Raw genomic sequence first — 26,400 nt, 5'->3', positions numbered from 1 at the left:
AGCCCAGGTAATTAATCAGGGCTAACCAGCTCTTGCTCTTTGAAAAGGTAGTTTTGCACCCACCAATGACTCAGTGAATGAATTAGGTGTTCGAATTTACATAAATAGTTGGCTTGTGTGGAGTTGGCTTTCAGATCTGTCCATCAGGACTGTTTGACTCTCTTTTTTTGGGGGGGGGTTGTTTTTTTGTTTTTTTGTTTTTTTTGAGACAGGGTTTCTCTGTGTAGCCTTGGCTGTCCTGAACTAGCTTTGTAGACCAGGCTGGCCTCGAACTCACAGAGATCCACCTGCCTCTGCCTCCCGAGTGCTGGGATTAAAGGCGTGCGCCACCACGTCCGGCTCGACTGTTTGACTCTCGCTTCCTAACAATTAGCCTAGGGCTGGAGAAATGGCTCAGCTGTCAAGAATGCCAGCTACAAGCATCCAGCCACTCTCTGTGTATTCTCTCACCTGCTGTACCAGTAACTTTGCATGCTTCTGTGTGGCCAAGGCCCCTCATCTCAGCATCAGGCAAGTGGAGAAGAGTGCCCAGCTGGCTGCCAAGACAGAAGGACCGCATGGGGAAGGCCCTGAGTTCAGCAGCTGCAGTTGACCCCGCCTTTTCACCTCTGAATCTGTAAAGGGAGAGAAAAAAAAGCCTCAGAGTCACAGAGAGAAGCCGGATGCGGCCTTCACACGAGGAAAGAGCATCTGAAAAATAGAGCAATTGGTTTCTAACTTTTGTTCCCCTCTCTCCATCCTTTTAGCACCAAACACAGAGGTTTCCCTTTCTACGGAGCCAGGTCCATTCTGGGACCCAATTCAGTGAGGACCCAGCCACATGAAAAACTGCACCAACAAAGCAGTTCTTAAAGGGGCTAACAAGCCCGTTCCTTGCGTTTGGACATACTTTTACAGGTTTTGTGTCATCAGATTTTATCACAGCTCTATAAAATGATATGGAATTATCAGTTTCATCTTCTACTCTTTTCTTGCCAGATAATCCATTTACATGCAGCTGTTGCAGTTTTGTGACTCGTTAGGTGTGTAACCTCCGTAAGTAGCTCAACATTTACTCCGATTTCTTCCTCTACAAAATAAAGCTAAAATCAGAATGGCCTACTCACAGGGTTATTATAAGAATTCACGAGTGCCTTAGAAAGGTGCCTGGCATACAGTCAGCCAATAAGCGTCATCTGCAAACACTACACATTTAGTAGACCCCACTCAAACCCAGCAGCCACTTCTTCCACATCCTCATTTACAATTGTATTTCTTTAGCTTAACTTTGTCTTAAGTTTCACATCTGGATTTATTGTTGCTACCAAATATGTCAGGTAAAAACGTAAATTGTTCAGTAAATATTTTTTTGTTGCTGTGTTTATTTTATTTTATTTTATTTTATTTTATTTTTTGAGACTGGGTACTTGTGCTGTAGGGTCAGCCTGGCCTCGAACTCATATAGATCGACCTGCCTCTGCCTCCTGAGTGCTGGAATTAAAGATGTGTGCCACTACCACCCATCAGCAAATGGTATTGTGTTCCTTTTTAAAAGAGACTTATTTTATTTCTATGTGTTTATACCTGCTTGTGGGCATATGTATGTATGTGCACCATGTGGGTGCTGGGACTGCGTTTGGGTGCCCTGCAAGAGCAGTATGTGCGCCTAACTACTGAGCCATCTCTCCAGCATCATATTGCTGAGTTTCAGAAGAGTCCATGTCAGGAGCCATGTACAAGGATCCCCCGCCATTAGGCATCACTCTCGTGCTCTCTGCTCTGGCACAAGAATCATATGAATTGCTGAGATTATGATAAACAAGCTGTTCTCCCGAGTATATGTTCAAGGTCTTCTGACTCTTGGATAAAGCACACTGTGTCTGGCCTGTAGGTTGACGGTTCATTGTTCCTTGACCCAAGGAAGGAGGACGTGGGCTCTCGAGATGACATCACTTTTCCTGTGTGAGTGTCAGCATCATGTCTTGAGAGTGACCTTCTGCTTTGTTTCCCATGCCTGAGATGTGTACAGATTGCTCTGGTTAATAAGGTCGTCACGGCAAGTAGTCACTGGCCGTCCTCCTGAATCTATTTCTTGTCTCTGCTTTCTTCTTCGTCCTCGCTCCCCTCTCAGGTACTGCTCAACTGAGCCAGTAGGCTCAGGCAAGTCCAGTAAGTAATTCCCTCCTCCTAGCTTAGCACTGCACCAGGTAAAAAGAAGGACAATGCAAGTAAGACAACCGAGACCAAATTAACATCTTTACTGCTGAAAAATCTAGTGATGCAGGTAAGCTGCTCCTGGACTCTTCTCCTGTGGCAGGTTTCCATCTTCTGGGACAGATTCTGCCCCCAAACCATTTATGGCTTAGAGAACAGAGCAGAATATGTACTTCTTGGTAGAGAAAGGGGAAAAGGAGCTAAGCTATGCATGTCTAGCTTCCTCTTCTCCTCCTCCTCCTCTTCCTCCTCCTCCTCCTCCTCCTCTTCTTCTTCTTCTTCTTCTTCATCATCTTCTTCTTCTTCTTCTTCAAGATTTATTTATTTATTATGTAGTGTTTTGCCTGCATATATGTCTGCACGCCAGAAGAGGGCACCAGATCTCATTATAAATGGTTGCGAGCCTCCATGTGGTTGCTGGAAGTTGAACTCAAGACCTTTGGAAGAGCAGCCAGTGCTCCCACTTCATAGAATGAAATAGGTGGGATGGGGATGTAGCTTCCAGGGCCTACGCGCGATGGGTAGTGTGCCAAGCACTGGGCATCTCTGCCTGCATCTTCCACGGGCATTTGAACAGCAGCATCCCACAGCATCGTCTTCTCCCTTCTCAGCTTGGTCTGTTTTCCTGTCGTGTTGGTACCCTACATCCTGGGTGGCGACATCAAGCCCCATCTTGACTTTTATTCTCTTGCCCATTCATGTTTGCTTTCTCAAGATCTGTAGATTAGTTTGACTATGGGTTTTTATGCAAGCAACTTCTGTTTTGTTTGGTTTTTTTCTTCTTTCTATTTCCTTTTCCATATGGCCACAATTCCTCCACAGGCTCCTGATTTCAAGGCTTTTTAATCTCTCAAAGACATTTATTTTTTCCTTTATAATCTACCCTGAGTTTTCCTTACCTACGGACCCACTCTAGTCACAGTTAACAATTCTCCCTTAGAGGTCCCATGTTGATAGTGGAAATCATTGTTTGGTGATATTTGTACCACTTCTCTAAGTATTTCATGGGTTTTTAAAGTGATATGAACATGCTTGACACAAAATATACACTTGCTGAACAACTGTGCAGGCTGACTAGCGTTCCACTATGTGCATTTGCTATAATTTATCCATTTGTTATCTGTGTCACCAATGGACACTTAAGGCTTTGATTTTTTTTTTTTTTACTATTATAAATAGTATCACTATGGCCATGAGCATAAAACTATTTATCTAAGACTTTTCTCAGATTTTTTTTATATACTTAAAAGTATGATTGTCAGATCATATAGCTAGTCTATTTTTAGAGCTGCCATTTTTTTTTCTTTTTTGTTCGTTTGTTTTGTTTTTCAAGGCTTGGTTTCTTTGTGTGGCCTTAGCTGTCCTGGACTCACTTTTGTAGATCAGGCTGGCCTTGAACTCACAGAGATCCACCTGCCTCTGCCTCTCAAGTGCTGGGATTAAATGCGTGTGCCACCGCTCCCGGCTCAAGCATGGCGTTTTCTGTTGATTGGACCAGTGTCAGTCCTACAAAGTGCATGAGTAGTACAGTTTCTCTACCTCCTCACCACTCCTTGTTAATTTCTGCCCATGTTTTCTGCATTGTTGGTGAGCATCTCAATAGGCCTGGGGTCAGAGGTGACAGCTTCTTGTTGTTTTACTTAGCTTTCCTCTCATAATTGATGTCTTGAAGCACATTTTGATGTACTTTTGGTCATTTGAACAGCACAATTGGGAAAATGCCTTTTCTCATGAGCTCATTTTCAAATTCAGTGCTCAGGGGCCTGGAGAAATGGATCGGTAGTTAAAGCTGTTCACCATGCAAGCCTGAGGAGAGTGGGTTTCAGATCCTCAGAAGCTTATATAAATGAGGTGTGGGCACAGTGGCACACCCATGACTCCAGTCTCAGTGAGTGGAAACAGGGAATTCCCAGAGCAGGCTGGCTGGCGAGACCAGCTCTGAGTTTGATTGAGAGACCCTGCTGCAGTGAATCAAGGGGAAGAGCAATGGAGAATGATTCCTGACAGCCATACGTATGTGCACACGTGCCAACACACAAAAAACACGCACAGGTACGCCATATCAACACCAAAACTAAAGGAACACACACACACGGGAAATGGAGAAAGGTCACAAGAACTCAGGTGTCTATGGCTGGAGATGTCATCCTGTGGTAGACTGCGTGCCTAGTGTGCACATGGTCCTGGGTCTGACTGTCTAGCCCTGGGAAAGAAATCCTGGGATTAAAGGCATGCGTCATCATGCCAGGCTCAGCTACCATCTTTAACCAATATACTGTACACATTGTGGCATTAGGCTTCTGATTACATTAATCAGTGGGAATTAGAATTATGATCAAAATCTCTAGAGCAAGTGGTTCTCAACCTTCCTGAGGTTGCAACCCTTTAATACAGTTCCTTATGTTGTGGTGCCCCAACCATAAAATTATTTTTGTTTGTACTTCATAACTGTGATTTTGCTACTATTATGAATTGTAATATAAATATCCGATATGCAGGATATCTGATATGTGACCTCTGTCAACGGGGTCATGACCCACAGGTTGAGAACCATTGCCCTACAGGCTCTGGAAGACTAGAGACTTTTATACCCTGGTATATATTAGATAAACTCAGTTTTAATCAACATACTATTTTCTCTCTAATAATACATGTGGAAAACATGGAGAGGTATGCAGGCATGTTTAGTAATACTGTTTATGACGAATATGCCCCAGATCCTGGGTTTCATCTCTGCCCACTGGAAACCCACCTGTCACTTTGATGTCCCCTGTGGCCTTGGCAATGCTGTTTTCAATCATACAGGAATACGTGTTGTTGATTGTGACGTTGTAGAGCACAGACACAACCTTCATGGTCACATTCTCAGAGTTCAACTCAAAGCTCGTGTTGGAGACTTCTGAGAAGTTGGCTCCTTGGTCAACTTGAGATGCCCAGGCCACTGTGGGCTGAGGAAACCACCGAGGCGCCTCACAGCGCAAACTCTCTGAACTGGCATTATAGTTCACGTTTATCTCTGGTACACTGAAGGCTGGAGGGTCAAAGGTCAGAAAGGACAGATGTCAGGGAGAGGTAGATTATACAAAAAGGCTTTTTAAGTGCTGGGTCTTCCCCCGCCGCCCGCCCCCGTACCCCCGCCGAGACAGGGTTTCTCTGTATATCCCTGGCTGTCCTGGAACTCACTCTGTAGATCAGGATGGCCCTGAAGTCACAGAGATTCACTTGCCTCTGCCTCTGCCTCCCAAGTGCTGGGATGAAAGGTGTGCACCAGTACCACCCGGTTAAAGGGCCAGGTCTTAAAAATAGGGACAAGCACCTCTATCATTGAAGTGGCTGTGTGCTTCCCCACAGTGATGTTTGCGTGTGGCCCATGACGTTGTGGGAGTAAATAATGATTTGCTCAGAGCATCATTATGCATTGTAACCCTTTGGCCAACACCACATACTCCAGGGGCCCAAGTTTCATGTATATCAGTGTTGGCTAGATAATGTTCTCCATGGAAAAGGAAATCAGTTATCATTAAAAGAAGGAGGAGGAGGAGGAGAGGAGGAGAAAAGAGCCTATTTCCTTAGGACAATAGGGCCCTGGAAGTCTTCCAAAGCTCATAATCTGAGGTAAAGAGGGAAGAGTAAGAAGAAAGAAATGCACAGTATTCACCTTTTCACAACAGAAGGCATTCCACAGGCCTTGTCACCATGGGGATTTGGAGTTTTCTTGGGTAGAGACTGCAGCTCTGATGTCCAGGAGCAGAATGGTGGGTATTTGTTTTATTCTAAGAAATGATGCTCATTAAAGTAACATCTGGAAATTAAGACATTCTTTCTCCTCTATCTAGGCAGAATGACACAATTTTTAAAAGTGTCAAGGGGTCTGGGCTTATTATTATGCCACAGAGGCAGCCCAAAATTAATATTCAAAAAAATGTGTATTGACAAAGACGATGATGGCTGTGAAGATGTGTGGGAAGCCTGGAGGGTAGCTTTGTAGCGCTGCTTCTCCCCTTCCACCTTGACATGATGGGGTCACTTGAATGGGAATGGCCCCCCGTAAACTCACATGCTTGAATACTTGGTCCCCGTTGGTGGAACTGTTTGGGAAGGGACTAGAATGTGTAGCCTTGTTGGAAGATGTGTGTCATGGGGGTGGGCTTTGCAGTTTTGGATGCTCAGCATTCCAAGCCCCCCCATCTGTGCCTGTCTCTGTCTCTGTCTCTCCCCCGCCCCCCATGCTTGTGAATCAGATGCAAGCTCCCAGCTCCTGCTCCAGCTCCCTGCTGCCTGCTCGCCTGCTGCCATACTTTCTACCATGATGGTCCCCTCTGGACTCACCCCTCTGAATATGTAAGCCCTAAATAAACTCTTTCTTCTATAGTTGCCTTGGTTACGGTGTCTCTTCAGAGCAACTGAAAAGCAACTTAAGACCTGCGGGTTCCAGTGCTCAGACTCAGGTGGACAGGGTGGAATACCAAGCACCTGCACCTGCTGAGCCATCTTGCCATCCCCAAAGCAGTCAGCAATGGACTGAGCCGTGTAGCTGCTTCTTCCCTCAGGGCTAGACTGGTGCTGAGTGAGAATGAAAGGAAATCTTTCCCTTGCTGTTGATTGCTGGTTGGTTTCTGACACAATCCCATGTAGCCCATGTTGGCCTTGAACCCCCGATGGAGCTGAGGATGACATGGAACTCCTAATCCACTTCCCTTCAGTGCTACATCCTGAGGATATAGGCATGTGCCACCATACCTTGCTCCCAGCAAGCCTGTTACATAGCAAGGGAGATGATATGTACATGTATGGAGTATGGAGGGAACACGTTCCTAGGAGGTGATGTGGAGACTGTACCTTGGGCTGGAAGTATATCCCAGGTTTTACAGTATTTGGTACTCCCAATAATCCTATGGTTATCTGTTATTATACCTCTCCTAAAACTTTTACATTTTTGGAATTGTGTTATTTTACTAACTTCTTTAAAAGATGCATATGTTTTTTATTTTATGTACTTGAGTGTTTGCCTGCATGTATGTATGTACATCACCAGTATGCAGTACCTGTAGAAGCCAGAAGAGGGCATCAGATCCCTGGGAGCTGGAGTTACAGGTGGTTGTGACATGCCATGGGCATCTTAGAAAGCAAACCCCAATCCTCTGAAAGCATAGCCAGGTGCTTTTAACCACTGAGCCATCTTCCCAAGCTTTCCCATTTTACTAATTTCTTTTAAGATAGCATAAAAATAGATTTCATTATGTGGATAGCGTAAGGTTTACAGGAAAGTTCCAAAGACAAAATTCTGTAAGAGAGAATTCCTGTAGATTTCTTGGTCTGTTTCCTCTAATGTAGCATCTTAAGCAGTTATTGCCCCTGTGTCAAAATTGAGACACCAGCACACTCCTGTTGGCTAAACTCCAGGCTTTATTTGTATTTTACCCATCTTCCCATTAACATTGTTTTGCCTGTCGTTCCAGAATCTCATCTGGTACACCACATGTTTTCAGTCATTGTGTCTCCTCAGGTCCTTATGGACTATGACATTCTCTCAATCTTTTCATACTTTTTATGGCTCTAAGAGTTTCATGTATGGGTCGGATACTGTGTAGGATGCCTTTCTGTTGGGATTTATGTGATGTTCTTCTTGTGCCTAGGGTTGGAGAGGAAGACAGTGGTCGGGTGAAGTTCTCCCTGTCAACATGGCATGCTAGAAGGTGCATGCTCTCCACATCCAATTGCTGTTGCTGGGAGGGAGCCTTTGTTTGGTGTCATTGGGAGTTGGCAATTAATGTCACTACTCCAACATAAGCTGTCAGGAAAGAGTGAAAAATCTGACTCATAGAGACTGTGTCATTTGAGCCACTGTCCTCATCCAGGCCTGACTCTAGGGCTCTGTTTAGGAGCGTTACACATACACAGGAGGTGTTCAAGAAAGCCCTACAAAGCCTAGTTTAGACTAAGGCTGCACAGGCCGCTTTCTGCCCATCTCCAAGGCCACTTTCACCTTCTCCATGGCGTCTGCTTATCCCCCTCTCTCACATGTATTTGGGTGTGATCTTTCCCTTCCTGTGAACCCCTCAGTAATTCTATTTCTACCCCTCTTAAGGTGCTGTCTGTTATACTTTATTGTTTGTTCCCCCTTCGCAGACCTTCGTAAGATGGCACTGTTTTGCTTTGTCCCTTTCGGATCTGTCCTAAAATGGCTCATATTGTCAGGAGTTTCAGGAGGGACTCATTTCAGATGTGGACTTGGGCCTAATTAGTATAGAAACATTCCAGGACAAATTGTAGGCTTTTCTTATTAGCAATGTCAGGGCCTACCTCCAAAGGACTGCATTTGCTGCCTAGGAGTGCTGGCGCACACCTTTAATCCCAGCCATTGGGAGGCAGAGGCAGGCAGATCTCTGTGAGTTCAAGGCCAGCCTGTTCTACATAGTGAGTTGCAGGGCTACATAGAGAGACCTGGAAAGGGAGGAGGAGAAACAGAGGAAGAGAGAGAGACAGACAGACAGAGGGAGAGAGAGAGACAGACAGAGAGAGAGAGAGAGAGGAGAGGAGAGAGAGAGAGAGAGAGAGAGAGAGAGAGAGAGAGAGAGAGAGAGAGAATATGCCTTCAAGAATACATCTGGAAATTCAAAGATGGTGAGAGACTGGAAGAAAATAGTTTAAGTCCCAATATTATTGCAGGCCACTCTGGATGTGACCATAGTCTTGATCATAAGAACAAGAGGCCATGAACAGAACCGAGAGAGTGGCCGTTTACCAGCATACCAGGAGATTTATCAGCGGCTCATACCCTCAGATATTCTCACGTGCCCCCCGGGGGAAGGGGTGTTCCCACCTCTGTGGAAGCAACTCACCTCCGGTCTTATACTCGAGGTTCGCATTCCCTTTGCCCTTTGAGGTGCGGATATAACACGTGTAAGTGCCGGCATCTGTGAGCTGCACGTTTTTCAGTCTCAGGGAGGCATTGCCAACCACCACTTGGTCAGCAAACACCGCTGTCCGGCCTCTGAACATTTCGTGCTGCTGCGAGAGGTCGTCTTTGCCTTCTTTGAACTCATGGACCAAACCTTTGATACCTTCTTTCAGCCACTGGATGACGATGCCGTTGAGTTTGATGTCGGGTTCAAAAGTGCAGCTCAGGATTCCGTCCTCGCCGATGTTCCCAGCCGAGGTGAAGGTTGTGACTGTGATGAAGTGCTTGCCTGCGGTTCAGGGAGGACCAGTGCCAGTGAGGCCCTGGGCCTCTCACTGTCCTTCTCTTCACTAATGTGAACGGGACAGAGACGTCCAGACGGTTTACAAGTACAGAAGGCCACAGAAAGAGCAGGAAGAAGCTCTGACAGCCCAGCAGATCCACCGTGCACAAAGGCTTTTGTGAGAACGATCTGCCCAAACAAACCCTCAGGGGCAGGGGAAAACACATCAGAGTTTGAACGTTTGGATTGAACGTGAGGTTTGAACGTGAGGACTCACATCCTGGCTTTGTTCTTTAACAGCTGTGTAACCTTAAGTAAGTCATGTGACTCCTCTGCATCACAGGGGAAAGGAGGTGACAGTATCTGTCTTAGCTACCTTGAGAGGTTACTGTGAGAAACAAATCAAGTGAGCGTAACCCTGCTCTGCTAAACGGCAGTTCCATAGGTAAGGTGTTACTCTTAGCTGACCAGAAGTGACACAAAGATAAATTAACTCCCCATTAATTAACATAGCTGGTAATTCCGAGGAAAGTTAGACTCCAACACGCTGGGACTTCATCCTCCTTGGAATGATGAGAAAACACAGGTGCCCAGAAGGGAAGTGTGTGGCTGAAGTTCTAGTGTTATCTACATCAGAATGAAGAGTGGTGCTTAGTGATGCTCTCTTGGTCCAGATAGAAACTGCTCTCCTCTCCTCTTTGTCCTGTTGCCAAGGGAACACTGACTGACTATGGTGGTGTCTACTCTACCTCCTTTTCTTATCCAGCCTACAGCCCCACTCAGCCTGGGGTTCTTTATGCCAGCTGTTCTGACTCCAGGCACCTTGAGATAATTCGATTAATCGAATATTTTCAGGGGCTCCCTGTGACATGAGTGTGAGGCTAAGAAGATGACTGTGGAGCCCAAGAGGATTGTGGATGTAAGGATAAAGGAACTCTGGGGAAGATACCATGGAGAGTCTTATCCTAAGAGCCACGCTGGCTGCTCAGGATAGTCAAAGTGGCAGGAGATGCTGTCCCAACCTCTGCATATTACACACACACACACACACACACACACACGCACTCACTCATACCACACACATGTACACCCACCACACATGAATGTGCACACCCACCCACCACAATACACACACACACAAAACACACACACCCACACACATAGACACACACACCACACATGCATGCACACACACACACCACGTGCACTCACACATACACATGCCACACTCTTGTGTACACACACACACACATTGCACACGCACTTGCACACTCACATACACACACATCACCATGATGGGTCTTGGACATTTCTCACCTATGTTGAGCTTGCTCATTGGTTTTCCTGCCATGAACATCTGCTGTCTCCACCTGACACATTTGAAATGCCTTGATCTTGCAGGCAGCCTTCTTAAAGTACAACCCAAAAACATCTGTCACCTAGCCACTCTTTCTCATGGCTACTCTGGGCTCTGGAATGAGTTGTAGATTTCCCAGGCTGGCCTTCAATGCCAAGCACTGCCTGGCACACAGTGAATGCCTCTCGTTACTGCCTGGCAGTTTCCTCTCCCACTGTCTCCCTGCGCCATCTCTTTTGTCTGTGTCCCATGGTTTGTTGATTTTCTTTCTTCAATTTAAAGGTTCATGAACAAACAGTACATGCTCCTTTTTAAACACAGAAGCAAGCATTCTAGATGTAAGGGTGCCCTTGGCACTTGGAGCGCTTTAAGGCTCGGGGCTGTCTAATTGACTCCAAGACCTTTGTAAAAGAGATGAGGGTGGTGGATAGGAAATAGAGCCAAAGACGCTAAGCTAGATGATTTGCATAAAAAAGAAGAATGGAGGGCTACAGATACAAGAATAAGTTCAGCTAGAAAAAAAAGGGGGCGGCGGAAACAAGCATGCATAAGGGCGGGATAGAAGACGTCTCAGAGGCCTGGCCGTGTCGAAAGAAAAGGGATTTGGAGACCAGCTGCCATGTGTGGCCTTTTGTGAGTGAGACCCAGTATGGCTAAAGGAGGTCTGGCTGTGAGATAAGAACATGGCGCCCCGTTTCCTGTCAAGCCTCTTCTTAGACGTCACTTTCAAGAGTCAGGGTTAGTTTTAGTTGTCTTTGTTTCTGAGGGCCAGGCTCGTGTGGGCTGTGTCGGTGCACTGTGAGCCCTCACCACTCTGCTCATATTTCTCCTGTCCAGAGTTCTGGCTCTCCTAAGCCCACTTAGCCACATCGTACTCCCATTTGAGCCTCAAAGTCCTTCTGGGAAACCCTGTTCAGTCTGCCCAGGTGGCGTAGGTAGATACGCCCCACCCCCATAGTTCTTCCTCTTCCTTTACTATGGCAGCCACCTTCTTCCTCCTTGACTCCTGTCTGGGCTTTGCACTCAATCTGTAAGTTTTGCCCAAGGGGGAAACATTTTCAGTCATGAGTACAGGGTCAGATAGTGTTTACTGCTCTGTTCTTCAGAGAAATAATGTTGCTTGAGTCTGTGAATAAATGGGAGTAAGCACACATCAAAGCACTGCTTATATAATCTATCTATTGCAAGAGCAAAGAGCACGTGCCAAGGTCACTGCATTTAAATTTGGAAGAAAGTGAGCCTTTAGGGGGAAAAAAAAAGACAATAAAAATACAAAGTTTCTCAATGAAACCACAGAACAACTGGGACTCAGTCAGAGCTACAGTGAAGGTGACTCTACTTTAGAAAGTGTCATTGAAGTTAATCTGGAAAATTACTTTTCAGAAAAAAAAACCCATATTATTAGCACAATTATGGAGGAAATGAGATGATAATAACATGTCTCGGTTTGGTAATTGTGTTACGGAATTCATTTTAATGTGTTGGCCTTGAGCCCACAGGTAGGGAATCCACTGACACATCTCCTAGATAACTTGGTAATTAAATATAGGCAGCTTTGGCGTGCCCGGGGACCTGCTGCAGCTCCAGGTCACTCATGGTCCTATTCATGATGTGGCAGATGGGATGAGCACAGCACTGATTGGATTCTTATCCATAGGAAATAAAGAGGAGAAATAAAAGGCAGTGGGAAGTTCAAAAATCATGAAGAGGCGGGCTTGCTTTTCACCCGTCCAGCCGTCAACAAAGACCTGTTTGTTACACGCATAAGTGAAGAGTCACAGTGAGGCGTAGAATGTATAGGATGTAATGTGCAAGAACAGAGTCTGTACACGCAGGTGCGTAGAATGTATAGGATGTAATGTGCAAGAACAGAGTCTGTACTCGCAGGTGCGTAGAATGTATAGGATGTAATGTGCAAGAACAGAGTCTGTACTCGCAGGTGGGTAGAATGTATAGGATGCAATGTGCAAGAACAGAGTCTGTACTCGCAGGTGCGTAGAATGTATAGGATGCAATGTGCAAGAACAGAGTTTGTACTCGCAGGTGTGTAGAATGTATAGGATGTAATGTGCAAGAACAGAGTCTGTACTCGCAGGTGTGTAGAATGTATAGGATGTAATGTGCAAGAACAGAGTCTGTACTCGCAGGTGTGTAGAATGTATAGGATGTAATGTGCAAGAACAGAGTCTGTACACGCAGGTGTGTAGAATGTATAGGATGTAATGTGCAAGAACAGAGTCTGTACACGCAGGTGCGTACAATGTATAGGATGTAATGTGCAAGAACAGAGTCTGTACTCGCAGGTGTGTAGAATGTATAGGATGTAATGTGCAAGAACAGAGTCTGTACACGCAGGTGTGTAGAATGTATAGGATGGCAATGTGCAAGAACAGAGTTGTACTCGCAGGTGCGTAGAATGTTATAGGATGTAATGTGCAAGAACAGAGTCTGTACTCGCAGGTGCGTAACAATGTATAGGATGTAATGTGCAAGAACAGAGTCTGTAACACGCAGGTGCGTACAATGTATAGGATGTAATGTGCAAGAACAGAGTCTGTACTCGCAGGTGTGTAGAATGTATAGGATGTAATGTGCAAGAACAGAGTCTGTACTCGCAGGTGCGTAGAATGTATAGGATGCAATGTGCAAGAACAGAGTTTGTACTCGCAGGTGTGTAGAATGTATAGGATGTAATGTGCAAGAACAGAGTTGTACTCGCAGGGTGTGTAGAATTGTATAGGATGTAATGTGCAAGAACAAGAGTCTGTACTCGCAGGTGCGTAGAATGTATAGGATGTAATGTGCAAGAACAGAGTCTGTACTCGCAGTGCGTAGATGTATAGGATGTAATGTGCAAGAACAGAGTCTGTACTCGCAGGTGCGTAGAATGTATAGGATGCAATGTGCAAGAACAGAGTTTGTACTCGCAGGTGCATAGAATGTATAGGATGTAATGTGCAAGAACAGAGTCTGTACTCGCAGGTGCGTAGAATGTATAGGATGTAATGTGCAAGAACAGAGTCTGTACTCGCAGGTGCATAGAATGTATAGGATGTAATGTGCAAGAACAGAGTCTGTACTCGCGCGTGCTAGAATGTATAGGATGCAATGTGCAAGAACAGAGTTTGTACTCGCAGGTGCATAGAATGTATAGGATGTAATGTGCAAGAACAGAGTCTGTACTCGCAGGTGCGTAGAATGTATAGGATGTAATGTGCAAGAACAGAGTCTGTACTCGCAGGTGCGTAGAGTGTATAGGATGTAATGTGCAAGAACAGAGTCTGTACTCGCAGGTGTGTAGAATGTATAGGATGTAATGTGCAAGAACAGAGTCTGTACTCGCAGGTGCGTAGAATGTATAGGATGCAATGTGCAAGAACAGAGTCTGTACTCGCAGGTGTGTAGAATGTATAGGATGCAATGTGCAAGAACAGAGTCTGTACACGCAGGTGCGTAGAATGTATAGGATGTAATGTGCAAGAACAGAGTCTGTACTCGCAGGTGTGTAGAATGTATAGGATGCAATGTGCAAGAACAGAGTCTGTACTCGCAGGTGCGTAGAATGTATAGGATGTAATGTGCAAGAACAGAGTCTGTACTCGCAGGTGCGTAGAATGTATAGGATGTAATGTGCAAGAACAGAGTCTGTACTCGCAGGTGCGTAGAATGTATAGGATGTAATGTGCAAGAACAGAGTCTGTACTCGCAGGTGCGTAGAATGTATAGGATGCAATGTGCAAGAACAGAGTTTGTACTCGCAGGTGTGTAGAGTGTATAGGATGTAATGTGCAAGAACAGAGTCTGTACTCGCAGGTGCGTAGAATGTATAGGATGTAATGTGCAAGAACAGAGTCTGTACTCGCAGGTGTGTAGAATGTATAGGATGCAATGGCAAGAACAGAGTCTGTACTCGCAGGTGTGTAGAATGTATAGGATGTAATGTGCAAAGAACAGAGTTTGTACTCGCAGGTGCGTAGAATGTATAGGATGCAATGTGCAAGAACAGAGTCTGTACTCGCAGGTGTGTAGAATGTATAGGATGTAATGTGCAAGAACAGAGTCTGTACTCGCAGGTGCGTAGAATGTATAGGATGTAATATGCAAGAACAGAGTTTGTACTCGCAGGTGCGTAGAATGTATAGGATGTAATATGCAAGAACAGAGTCTGTACTCGCAGGTGCATAGAATGTATAGGATGTAATGTGCAAGAACAGAGTCTGTACTCGCAGGTGCGTAGAATGTATAGGATGTAATGTGCAAGAACAGAGTCTGTACTCGCAGGTGCATAGAATGTATAGGATGTAATGTGCAAGAACAGAGTCTGTACTCGCAGGTGCGTAGAATGTTAGGATGCAATGTGCCAAGAACAGAGTCTGTACTCGCAGGTGGTAGAATGTATAGGATGTAATATGCAAGAACAGAGTCGTACTCGCAGGTGCATAGAATGTATAGGATGTAATGTGCAAGAACAGAGTCTGTACTCGCAGGTGCGTAGAATGTATAGGATGTAATGTGCAAGAACAGAGTTTGTACTCGCAGGTGTGTAGAATGTATAGGATGCAATGTGCAAGAACAGAGTCTGTACTCGCAGGTGTGTAGAATGTATAGGATGTAATGTGCAAGAACAGAGTCTGTACTCGCAGGTGCGTAGAATGTATAGGATGTAATGTGCAAGAACAGAGTCTGTACTCGCAGGTGCATAGAATGTATAGGATGTAATGTGCAAGAACAGAGTCTGTACTCGCAGGTGCGTAGAATGTATAGGATGTAATATGCAAGAACAGAGTCTGTACTCGCAGGTGCGTTAGAATGTATAGGATGTAATGTGCAAGAACAGAGTCTGTACTCGCAGGTGTGTAGAATGTATAGGATGCAATGTGCAAGAACAGAGTCTGTACTCGCAGGTGCGTAGAATGTATAGGATGCAATGTGCAAGAACAGAGTCTGTACTCGCAGGTGTGTAGAATGTATAGGATGTAATGTGCAAGAACAGAGTCTGTACTCGCAGGTGTGTAGAATGTATAGGATGTAATGTGCAAGAACAGAGTCTGTACACGCAGGTGTGTAGAATGTATAGGATGTAATGTGCAAGAACAGAGTCTGTACACGCAGGTGCGTACAATGTATAGGATGTAATGTGCAAGAACAGAGTCTGTACTCGCAGGTGTGTAGAATGTATAGGATGTAATGTGCAAGAACAGAGTCTGTACTCGCAGGTGCGTAGAATGTATAGGATGCAATGTGCAAGAACAGAGTCTGTACTCGCAGGTGTGTAGAATGTATAGGATGTAATGTGCAAGAACAGAGTCTGTACTCGCAGGTGCATAGAATGTATAGGATGTAATGTGCAAGAACAGAGTCTGTACTCGCAGGTGCGTAGAATGTATAGGATGTAATGTGCAAGAACAGAGTCTGTACTCGCAGGTGCAAGCACCCTCAAAGAACAGGGTGTGGCCTGGTGTGAGGCAACTCTCCAGACATTCTGACCCCCAGAGGCTCCTGGGTGCCTGGTGTGAAACGGAGAGTACTATAGAGATGGGTTAGATGCCACTGTCTATTGATAGAGAATTCTTGTGGCTGACACAGGTTAAAATAGTCTCGTCGGCTTCTAAAGTTGCCGCAAGCTCCTCAGAAACGGGAATACAGGGGAATTTACTGAAAATAAACAACTAACTCATGAAGGTATCCTAGGTTGGTTTCTGTTGCTGTAATAAGACAGTGCCCAGGGCCTAGAGAGATGGCTCAGTGGTTCAGAGAACTGTCTGCTTTTCCAGAGGTCCTGAGGTCAATTTCCAGCAGTCACACAGTGGCTCATGACCATCTATAATGTGAACTAATGCCCTCTTCTGGTGTGCAAGGGTGCGTGCAGACAGAGCACTGTATACATAATACATTATTTTTAAAAAGAAGAAAAAAGAAAAGAAAAAAGACAGTGTCTGGAAGTGACTTGAAGGAGAGAGTGAGGGAAGGAGGGAGGGAGAGAGGGAGGGAGGGAGGAAGAGAAGGAGGGAGGGAGGGGCTACTGGGCTTTGCTTCCTCATCACATTCCATGTTGAGGGAGGCCACAGCAAGAGTGCAAGCCAGGAACCTGGAGGCAGGACCTGAAACAGAAACCACAGCGTAGTGGTCCTCAACCTTCCTAAAGCTGTGACCCTTTGATACAGTTCCTCACGTTGTGGTGGCCCCCAGCCATAAAAATCAGTTTCACTGCTACTTTAGAACTGTAATTTTGCTACTGTTATGAATTGCAAAGCAAATATCTGTGGTCTTAGGCAACCCCTTGTGAAGGCGTCATTCAACATCACAAAGGGTTGTGACCCCATGGGAGCCACTGCCATAAAGGAAGGCTGCTTACTGGCTCACTTGTCCTGGTTACTTGGCTACTTTTCTTTTTCTTTTCTAATTAAATGCATACATACATATGTATATACATACATGCATACTGAAAATAAATATATATTATTTTCAATGTATATGAGTGTCTGCCTGTGTGTGCCGTATGTATCTTGGTGCATCAGGTCCCCTGGAGTTCCAGGTGGTTGTGATGCACCATGTGGGTTCTGGCGACCAAAGCTGGGTTCTCTGCAAGAGCAGCAAGTGCTCTTAACTGCCAAGCCATAGCCCCAGCTCCTCAGCTACCTTTGTTATAGCATCCAGGCACCACTCCTGGCGGCTGAGGCATCTTACATCGAGAAGTAGCTAAAGAAATGCCTCACAGACCAATCTGACCAGTTGAAGTTCCCTCTTTCTGGGCAATTCTAGGTTTCTGTCACGTTGACAGCTCAAGCTATGACCTCGGGGCAATTCCTGCCATAGCTGTGGTCATGAGATGAAAAGGGTGGGAGGCAGCACAGGCTGGGAAGCTGCAACCTCAGTGTCTCAGGGTTTACACAGGGGAGTGACGTTCAGTAGATTCTCCCCTGTAGGAGTAGGGATATTTGGGAGGGGAGTACAAGAAATGTGAGGTGAGCGTTTCATAGAACTTGGGATGCTGGGCAGGGCGCAGGGGTGGGGGGCGGGGCGGAGATTGCTGGATAAAACTTAGGAAATGAACTGTCTTTTGACACAATGCCATATAGGTTCTATACATAGAACATACTCAAAGCCTTTAGCAGAGGGTCCTGTAGCATCTGCTGGGGTGCAGCTGACCAGAACACACCGCATCACATGGCTTAGTGATAGCATCATGCAGCTGTGCAGAAGGCACCATAGGACATGGCTTAGTGGTAGAAACACACAGCTGTGCAGAATGCACTGCATCACATGGCTTAATGATAGAGTCATGCAGCTGTGCAGAACACACCATAGCACATGGCTTAGGGATAGAATCGCACAGCCTGCTCCAGGCTGGGATGACCTATGGGTAGGTATCATGCTAGCCAAAGAGGAATTTTAAAAAGGGTGTGTAGCAGTTGCTCATAAGCAGAAACCAAGAAAAATACTGGGTCAGGAGAAGAGGGAAGATGTAGAGATGTGGCAGAGTGTGGGTGTGTGGGAACATGGCAACGCTATCACCCGGTCCGGGCCCTAGTTCTGTCACTTTCTGGATATGTGACAGTGGGCGATATTTCCAAGATCTTTATTTGTGCATTTCTGTGTAAAATGAGGGCACACCCTCATGAATTCACTAAAAGGACTAAACGCTATAATGCAAGTAAGGGCTTAACAATGCACCTGATCTGTCTTTCTAAACCTCAAACCGTAGACATTAAAAGCATGAAGCCCGGTGACGTAGAAAGGCTGCAGAACGGGAGCTGATGAGGTGAGAGAGGGCTGCTTCTCTGAACGCTTCACCCTTGGCGGCTCATTTCCAGCCTCAGGAGGTAAGAATGAGCATCAGACCCACGCTATGAATGAGTTTAAAGAACTCTGAGGTAGACCTGCTTAATGCCCTGTGTCTGGCAAGAAGGGGAGGCCGGATCAAACCAGTCTCGTCTGGCACCAGCCCAGGCTCCTTCTAGTATATTTTGGTGATAACGAAGGCCAGATTTAAATATGTCAAGGGCTCGTCCGTTACAGAGAATATTTAAGAATAAAAGCAATAAAACTGGGGGTATAATTCAGTGACAGAGTACTTTCCTGGCATGTATAAGACCCCAGGCTTGATCCCCAACACTGCAGTAGGTAGATGAGCTATTTCCACAAATGACTGTAATGTTGGGAAACATATAATGTTTCTGATAAGTGCGTAGAAGCGTATCCAGTGTCCAAAGGTAGAGCGTGATTAGATGTTCTGTGGCTTCCTGTCTTGACCACCCTAGGTCAGAAAATTGTGTAGCTCCCAAGAGGTGTCGATAATAGAGTGTGTGTGGGTAGCATTTGTGGTGTCAAAGCGTGGCAGCCATTTTTGACGTGCGCGTGCCAGGAAGCTTATGAGCACTCTCCAGGTTCTCACAGTGATCTTGAACATTTTAACAATAAGGAAACGGATTCTGGATGTGAAGCTGTCTAATTTGAGACCCACGTATCTGTGATCCTTCAACTCTCCCACTGTGTGGAACTGTTGGAGAGGCCCCATGAGTGGCTGATATCGCAGCACTGGGTGCGCTTGCTGTGACTAGAATCTGTTCGGCGACATCTCCTCTCTACCTGAATATCCTTTAACTAGTGCTGAGGAGAGTCTCTCAACCTCTCTTCAAACAACTCACCGCAAGTGGCATCTGTGTTGCATGGCCCACATTTTAGAATGATTGCTTACTTATTTGCTTGCTTATTTTTGCAGTGTTTGGGTGGAACCCAGGCTTTTGCACACTGGGTAAGTATCTTGTGGCAGAGATCCATCTCCAGCCCTTGATTTTGTTTGTTTGTTTTTTTAATGTTTTATTTATTAGCATACTAAATTAATTAGGGATATAAAATAATGGGTTTCATAATTTTGATTGTGTATAATGTGTGTAATAATCTTGATTATATTCACCCCTATTATCCCCATTCTTGTCCCTCTATCACTCCTGCGGACCCCTTCTAAGAGTCCTTGTTACTTTGTCATCCCCTCCTCCCTGCCCCCCCCCCGTGACCCAATAGCTTAATGACAGTTTCTTATATGAGCATAGGTGAGAGAATATCTACAACAGTGGCTACACCCTGAGGAGGAGTCTCCCCTCCCCCAGCAACCCGTGTTAACTGCTGAGAGCTCCTTGAGGGAGGGATGGGCTCATGAGCCTCTTACCCTTAGGAACTATTAACTGCATATAAATCCTCATGGAGCTTGGTGGGGTGGTGCACACGTTTAGTCCAGCACTTAGGGAGGCAGAGGCAGGTAGATCTCTATGAGTTCAAGGCCAGCCTGATCTACAAAGCGAGTCCAGGACAGTCAAGGCTACACAGAGAAAGCCTGTCTCGAAAAACCAAACCAAACCAAACCAAACCAAACCAAACAACAACAAAACGTCATTAAGGGATAAGAGAAGAGGAGCACACTTAAGGTTTAGGGATAGGAAAGGAGATGAAGTAACATAAATCAAAGGAAAATAATCAAAAAGGAATACAGAAGGCCTCTCAGCTCGATGATTTGGTTTGTGATTATTAGACTTCATGGTTGTGCAAAAGTGATATGCATTAGTAAAAGGCGTTTTGGCCTTTTATGTGTTCCTGTGCTGGTGACAGGTGGTGGGATACTCTGTGGTGATGACAATCACAGAGCCAATAGCCATACTCTAGTGCGCTGTGTGACAAGTATGGTGTTTGACAGGTTGGGTGTATTAAACTTGCAGTGTTTCCAACAAACAATTGGTACATTGGAATGCAGCCCTGTCATATCAAGGGCCATCTGTATTAGAATGAAATAGATTAGCAAGTTCAAAAATGTATCAGCACACATGTGGACAGTAGGTTTATGATGATGGAGGCATTAGAGGAAAGACTACGCTTTTAATAAATGGTGCTGGGTGTACTGGATAGCCACATGGAAATATTGGACCTTGACCCGTCTGCCATGAGCCCCACTCTAGATGGTTTATAAGCATACTGGCCACAGGTGAAAGCACAAAGCTTCTAGAATCTTAGAAGATCTTCAAGGGAGAAAAAAAAAAAGATTAGATTAAGTTCTGCATATGAAGGAAAAAATTGATGGATTCAATCAGTCATGCTAAAATAAAGACCATTTGTTCACTGACTCTATTAAGGAGTGAAAAGGCAAGCCATAGGTCAGGAGAGATCTGGTAACACACACAAACAGTTTGCAACCAGAACTATAAGTCAAAAGGAAAATAAGTGGCTGGAGACATGGCTCCCTGGTTAAGAGAGCATACTGCTCTTTCAGAGGACCCGAGTTTGGCTTCCCAACCACACTGGGCAGCTCACAACTGCCTGTCACCTGGTTTTCTGTGGTCTAATGCCCTCTTCTGGCCTCCTTGAGCACTGCACTCATGTGCACAAACACTCTCAAACACATATCCACATAATTAAAAGTAAAAATAAAATCTTTAAAAAATAAAAACAGAGAAACTAATTTTTAAATGAGTAGAATATATTTTTGATGATAAGAAAAGTGGGTAAGGATGTTAATGCCTTGTCTAAGAAAATGTACATCTAGCAAGACTCTTTTAGTTCTGGCCTTGTGGCCACTATTTAATAACCACACCCTGGAGGGTAGTTATGGAGGAAAGAGGCATCTAAGAATATAAAGAGTAAAATCATGAAGTGGCAGCTTGGTCACAGACCAAAATAAGTATGCTGGCCCTAGTCAGGTGGTTTGTGGGAAGCAGCAGACAAGCAGCTTCAGAGAAGACAGCTGCTGACTTTAACTCCATCATAATTAAAGGATCCGTAACAGATGTTCCAGAGAGGTGGCCTATGATAAGAGGGACAAGAGGGCTTCCTGAGACTGACATGAGCCTTTGAAGATCGGCTATTGTGGCATCTGTTTCCTACACAATATGGCAGTCGTGGCCAGTTATCCCTCTACCAAAGGCTCCTGTTTAGAAAGGGCTAATGCCTAAGGAATTAAATGTCTAAGGCAAAGGAGAACACAGCACATAGAACAAGTGGTCCACTTTGAGGTTCTCTGGGGAGAAATCCTGTTCTTCTCCCATGTCACAATGAATGAGGAGAGGTTTAGCGGAGATGGGCACAGCGTGGACTGTATTTATGTTCCACATACCTGAGATGCCAAAGCCAATGATGAGTGCAATTGCTCCAGCCAGGATAATGATGATGTTAATAACACTGTGGACAGAGATGGAGAAACAGGAAGTTACTTCTTTATTCCATCTGACCCACTGCATCACAATGGTCCCGTATAAGACATCCTATATAAGGCATCTCGAGCCCCACTCAGCCTTGCTCTTAACAACACTGCCCACCTCCTTGAATCATTGTTTTCTTTTCTTGGTTCTCTTTGGAGACTTTCACCTCCATTTTGGCTAGCCTCTTCGTCCTTCTAGTCCTTTAATTCTTGTCTCTCCAGACTTACTCAGCATCCTTCCATAGCCTGCCTGTAGGAGGCCCACCTTCCGCCCTACCTCCACTCCCTGAGGACTCAATAGCCTGCCTGTAGGAGCCCCACCTTCCATCCTACCTCCACTCCTTGAGGACTCAATAGCCTGCCTGTAGGATCCCCACCTTCCACCCTACCTCCACACCCTGAGGACTCCATAGCCTGCCTGTAGGATCCCCACCTTCCACCCTACCTCTATGCCCTGAGGACTCCCCCTCTTGGTGCAGACCCAGGGTCCCCTACGCTCCTTCCCTCTGGTCCCCTCATACTTCTCTTCTAGCCCACCCCGTTCCTTCATGTCAGCTGCTGATCTGCCAAAACACTTTCTACTGGAGAAACCATAATGGACTCTCACCATCCTTTTTGTGCCCCCATTCCAGCCTCTATAGACTTTCTGCTAGCTTGCTTCCAGCAACTATTCCACACACCCCACCTCCACTTCCAGGGGACTCTGTCTTTTGGTGTGAATTCTCCATCTCCCTAGCTATTTCCTTCTGCTTCTCTCCAACTTTCCTCTTAGCCCATCTTCATTTCTTTGTGTTACCTGCCACCTGACAGATGCAATCTGTACTCGACCCCTCAGCCACCATCTAGAGTGGGCAAGAGCAACCAAAGAACAGAACTACCCACTCAAGAAGACCAGATATCTATGCCAAGAAATACTCCAAACATTATAACTACAGATGCCTAGATCCCAGTGCAAAAATAAACATGAATGGCCAAGACAATGTGCCTCCTCTAAAAGCTGGTAAAGCAATTTTAATAAGCCCTGAGAAATGCAGTTTAGCCAAAGCACAAGACGGGGACTTCAAAATAGCAATTATGAATATGTTTGAAGATATTAAAGAGGATATGAACCAATGCCCTAATGAAAACTGTGAAAGCAAAAACAGTTAAATGAAATATTGAAAATATTTTAAGACTTCAAGGCATGAAAGTAGAAATAGAGCCAGGCATTGGTGGTACACATGTTTAATCCTAGCACTCAGGAGGCAGAGGCAGGTGGATCTCTGAGTTTGAGGCTAGCCTGGTCTATAGAATGAGTTCCAGGATAGCCAAGGCTACACAGAAACCCTATCTTGACTCCTGCTGCCCCTGCCAAAAAAAAGAAAAGAAAAAAAAGAAAAAGAAGAAGAAGAAGAAGAAGAAGAAGAAGAAGAAGAAGAAGAAGAAGAAGAAATAGGATCACGAAAGAAAACTCAAGCTAAAATAAAACTGGAAATGAAAATGAAAAAACTTAGGAAATCAAACAAAAACCACAGAGGTAAGCCTCTCTAGCAGATTATAAGACATGGGAGAAAAAATTTCAGGTCTTGAAGACGATGTAGAAGAAATGGGCATCTTAGTCAAAGAAAATCTTAAGTATAAAAAAGTCTAGGCACAAAACATCCAGGATTTTTGGTACATTATGAAATGACCAAATTGATGAATAGTAGAAATAGAGGAAGGTGAAGAAGCCCACATTAAAGCCACAAAAATATTTCCAACAAAATCATAGAAGACTCCAATTTAAAGTAAGAGGTGCTTATCAAGGTACAAGATGCACTCAGGACACCAAACAGTCAAGACCAGAAAAGAAGCTCCCCATGAAAAATAACAATCAAAATACTGAATATACAGAACAAAGGAAGGATATTAAAATCTGTAAGTGAAAAAAAAAAGATCAAGTAAAGGTAGACCTATTAGAATAACACTGGACTTTTTACTGGAGACTCTGAAAGCCAGACAGGGCTGGACAGATGTTCTACAAAGTCTGAGAGACCACAGATGACTACCTAGACTTCTATACCCAACAAAACTATCTATTACAATAAATGGAGAAAGAAAAATATTCCATGATAAAGCCAAGTTTAAGCAGTATCCAACTATAAACCCAAGTCTACAGAAGGCATTAAAGGACAGTTTAGGTCCAAAGGGGCTAACTATATCCAAGAAAACACAAGGAATGAATATTCTCAGAACAATGCCACTATCAAAACCAAACGACAGGAATTGATCAAAATAATTGACTTATAACTTTCAATAGTACTAGTCTCGATTCCCTAGTAAAAACACACAAAGTAACAGATTAGACTAGAAAACAGGATCCACATTTCTGCTGCATCCAAGAAACACGCCATAAAGGATAGACATCACCTCAGGGTAAAAGGATGGGAAAAGCTATTCTAAGCAAATGGACTCAAGAAGCAAGCTGAAGAAGCTATTTAATATCTGACAATATAGACTTCAAAGCAAAAATAACCAGAAGAGTTAGGGAAGGATACAACATACGCACTGAGGAAAAAAAAAATCAAGAGGATATTGCAATTCTAAACACCAAAACAAGAGCACTGTGATGGTTTGAACGCGAATGGCCCCTGCAGGCTCATATATATGGATACTTAGTCATCAGGGAGTGGCACTGCTTGAGAAGGATTAGGAGGTGTGGTCTTGTTGGAGGAAAGGTATCACTGGGGGTGGGCTTTGAGGTTTCAAATGCCCAGGCCAGGCCCAGAGTCTCTCTCTTCCTGTTGTCTACGACTACAGATGTAGAATTCTCAGCTCCCCCAGCTCCATGCCTGCCTTCTTGCCGCCACTCTCCCTGCCATGATAATGTTTTTCCTTTGTTATAGTTGCCTTGGTCATAGTGTCTCTTCACATGAATAAAACAGTAAAACAGAAGTTGGTACCAGGGAGGAGAGTATTGCTGTGGCGGGCCTAACTGACCTGGTTGTTGGTGTAATATAGACTTTAGGACTTTAGATTAGGAAAGCAGTTGAATGCTTTAAGTGGGTTCTTAGTGGGCCATACTAGTAGGAGCATGGGAAACAGTAGGGCTGAGGGTGATTTGAACTGTGGAGGCTTGGCTCAAGATGGGGAAGAATTTTTTTGTTTTGTTTTGTTTTGTTTTGAAGACAGGGTTTCTCTGTGTAGCCTTGACTGTCCTGGACTCGCTTTGTAGATCAGACTGGCCTCAAACTCACAGAGATCTGCCTGCCTCTGCCTCCCTGAATGCTGGGATTACAAGTGTACGCCACCGCACCCAACTGGGGAAGAATTTTAGTAGACTATTCTTGTGATATTTTGTAGAAGAATGTGGCTGCTTTCTGCCCTTGTCCAAAATAATCTGCCTGAGGCTAAATTGAAGAGTCTTGGACTAAGGTGTTGGCAGAGGAAATTTCAAAACAGCCTAGTATCAGCTATGTTGTATGGCTATTGGTGGCCACTCTTATCCAAACCTATAATCAAAAGGATTAAGCTGAGCAAGGGAAAATACAAAGTGTACAGTCTGAGGGGGAAAGGAGCATCAGGAAATATGAGGAGATGAAAAGCTCGGTATCAGACGGACTAGAAGGAGTGGTGACCTCAGGGCAAGGCCAACTCAGATAAGCCTCCAGCGTAAGAAAAGCCTACGCAGTGAGATTCATAAAGAAACACTACTACAGCTAAAATCACACATTGACCCTCACACAGTGATAGTGAGTGACTTCAGTGCCCCACTCTTGCCAATAGACAGGTTATCCAGACAAAAACTAAACAGAAAAGCTGGAGTTAAATAAGGTTTAAAAAAAATCAATCTGCAGACATCTGCAAGAAATCCCACACAAACACTAGCAAATTTGCTTTCTTCTCAGTAGCTCATGGAACTTTCTCCAAAACCTACCCCATGCAAGGATACAAAGTGAGTCTCAATGGATATGAGAAAATCAAAATGACCCCCTGCATCCTATCCGACCACCAGGAATTAAAGCTGGATATCAGCAACAAAAACAGCAGAAAAATACATACACTCATGAAACAGGAACAACTCAGTAATAAATACAAAAGTGGGTCAGTGCAGAAACGAAGTTAAAACCTTTTTAAGGTTGAATGAAAATGAAAACACAGCATACCCAAAACCTACAGGACGCAGTGAAATCAGCTCTAAAAAGCCAAGTTCTTAGCATGGAGTGCCTAATCAGAAAACTGGAGAGATCTCATATCAACAACGTATCGGCAGACGAAAGCTCTAGAACAACCGGAATAAATAACACCTGCAAAGGGTAGAGGGCAAAAGATAATCAACTCAGGGCTGAAATCAATGAAATAGAAACAAGCAAGCAAGCAAACAAACAAAAAACAACAACAAAAAAGAAACAAGGAAACACAAACAATCAATGAAACCAAGGCTTAGTTCTTTAAGAAAAACCAGCAAGATTGAGAAACCCTTAGCCAAACCAACCAAAAGACACAGAGAGAAAGATTTTAAA

General features: G+C 44.7%; 1 protein-coding gene across 1 annotated transcript in view; it reads right to left on the bottom strand.

The window, feature by feature from the left end:
- Positions 1-456: 456 nt before the first annotated feature.
- Vtcn1 (V-set domain containing T cell activation inhibitor 1) overlaps positions 457-26,400 on the bottom strand; it is a 67,022-nt gene continuing 41,078 nt past the window's right edge. Inside the window, exons 2-5 of the mRNA XM_051165902.1 lie at positions 21,836-21,900; positions 9,036-9,383; positions 4,946-5,224; positions 457-614 (exon numbers count right to left, since the gene is read on the bottom strand). Coding sequence (XP_051021859.1) covers positions 496-614; positions 4,946-5,224; positions 9,036-9,383; positions 21,836-21,900 — 811 coding nt within the window. The 3' untranslated portion in view covers positions 457-495. The remainder of the gene's footprint in view (positions 615-4,945; positions 5,225-9,035; positions 9,384-21,835; positions 21,901-26,400) is intronic.

This window comes from Acomys russatus, chromosome 23, assembly GCF_903995435.1.
Source record: "Acomys russatus chromosome 23, mAcoRus1.1, whole genome shotgun sequence".
Classification (NCBI taxonomy): Eukaryota; Metazoa; Chordata; class Mammalia; order Rodentia; family Muridae; genus Acomys; species Acomys russatus.
Note: the sequence above shows the minus strand (reverse complement) of the source record. Positions and strands in the feature narration are given on the sequence as shown.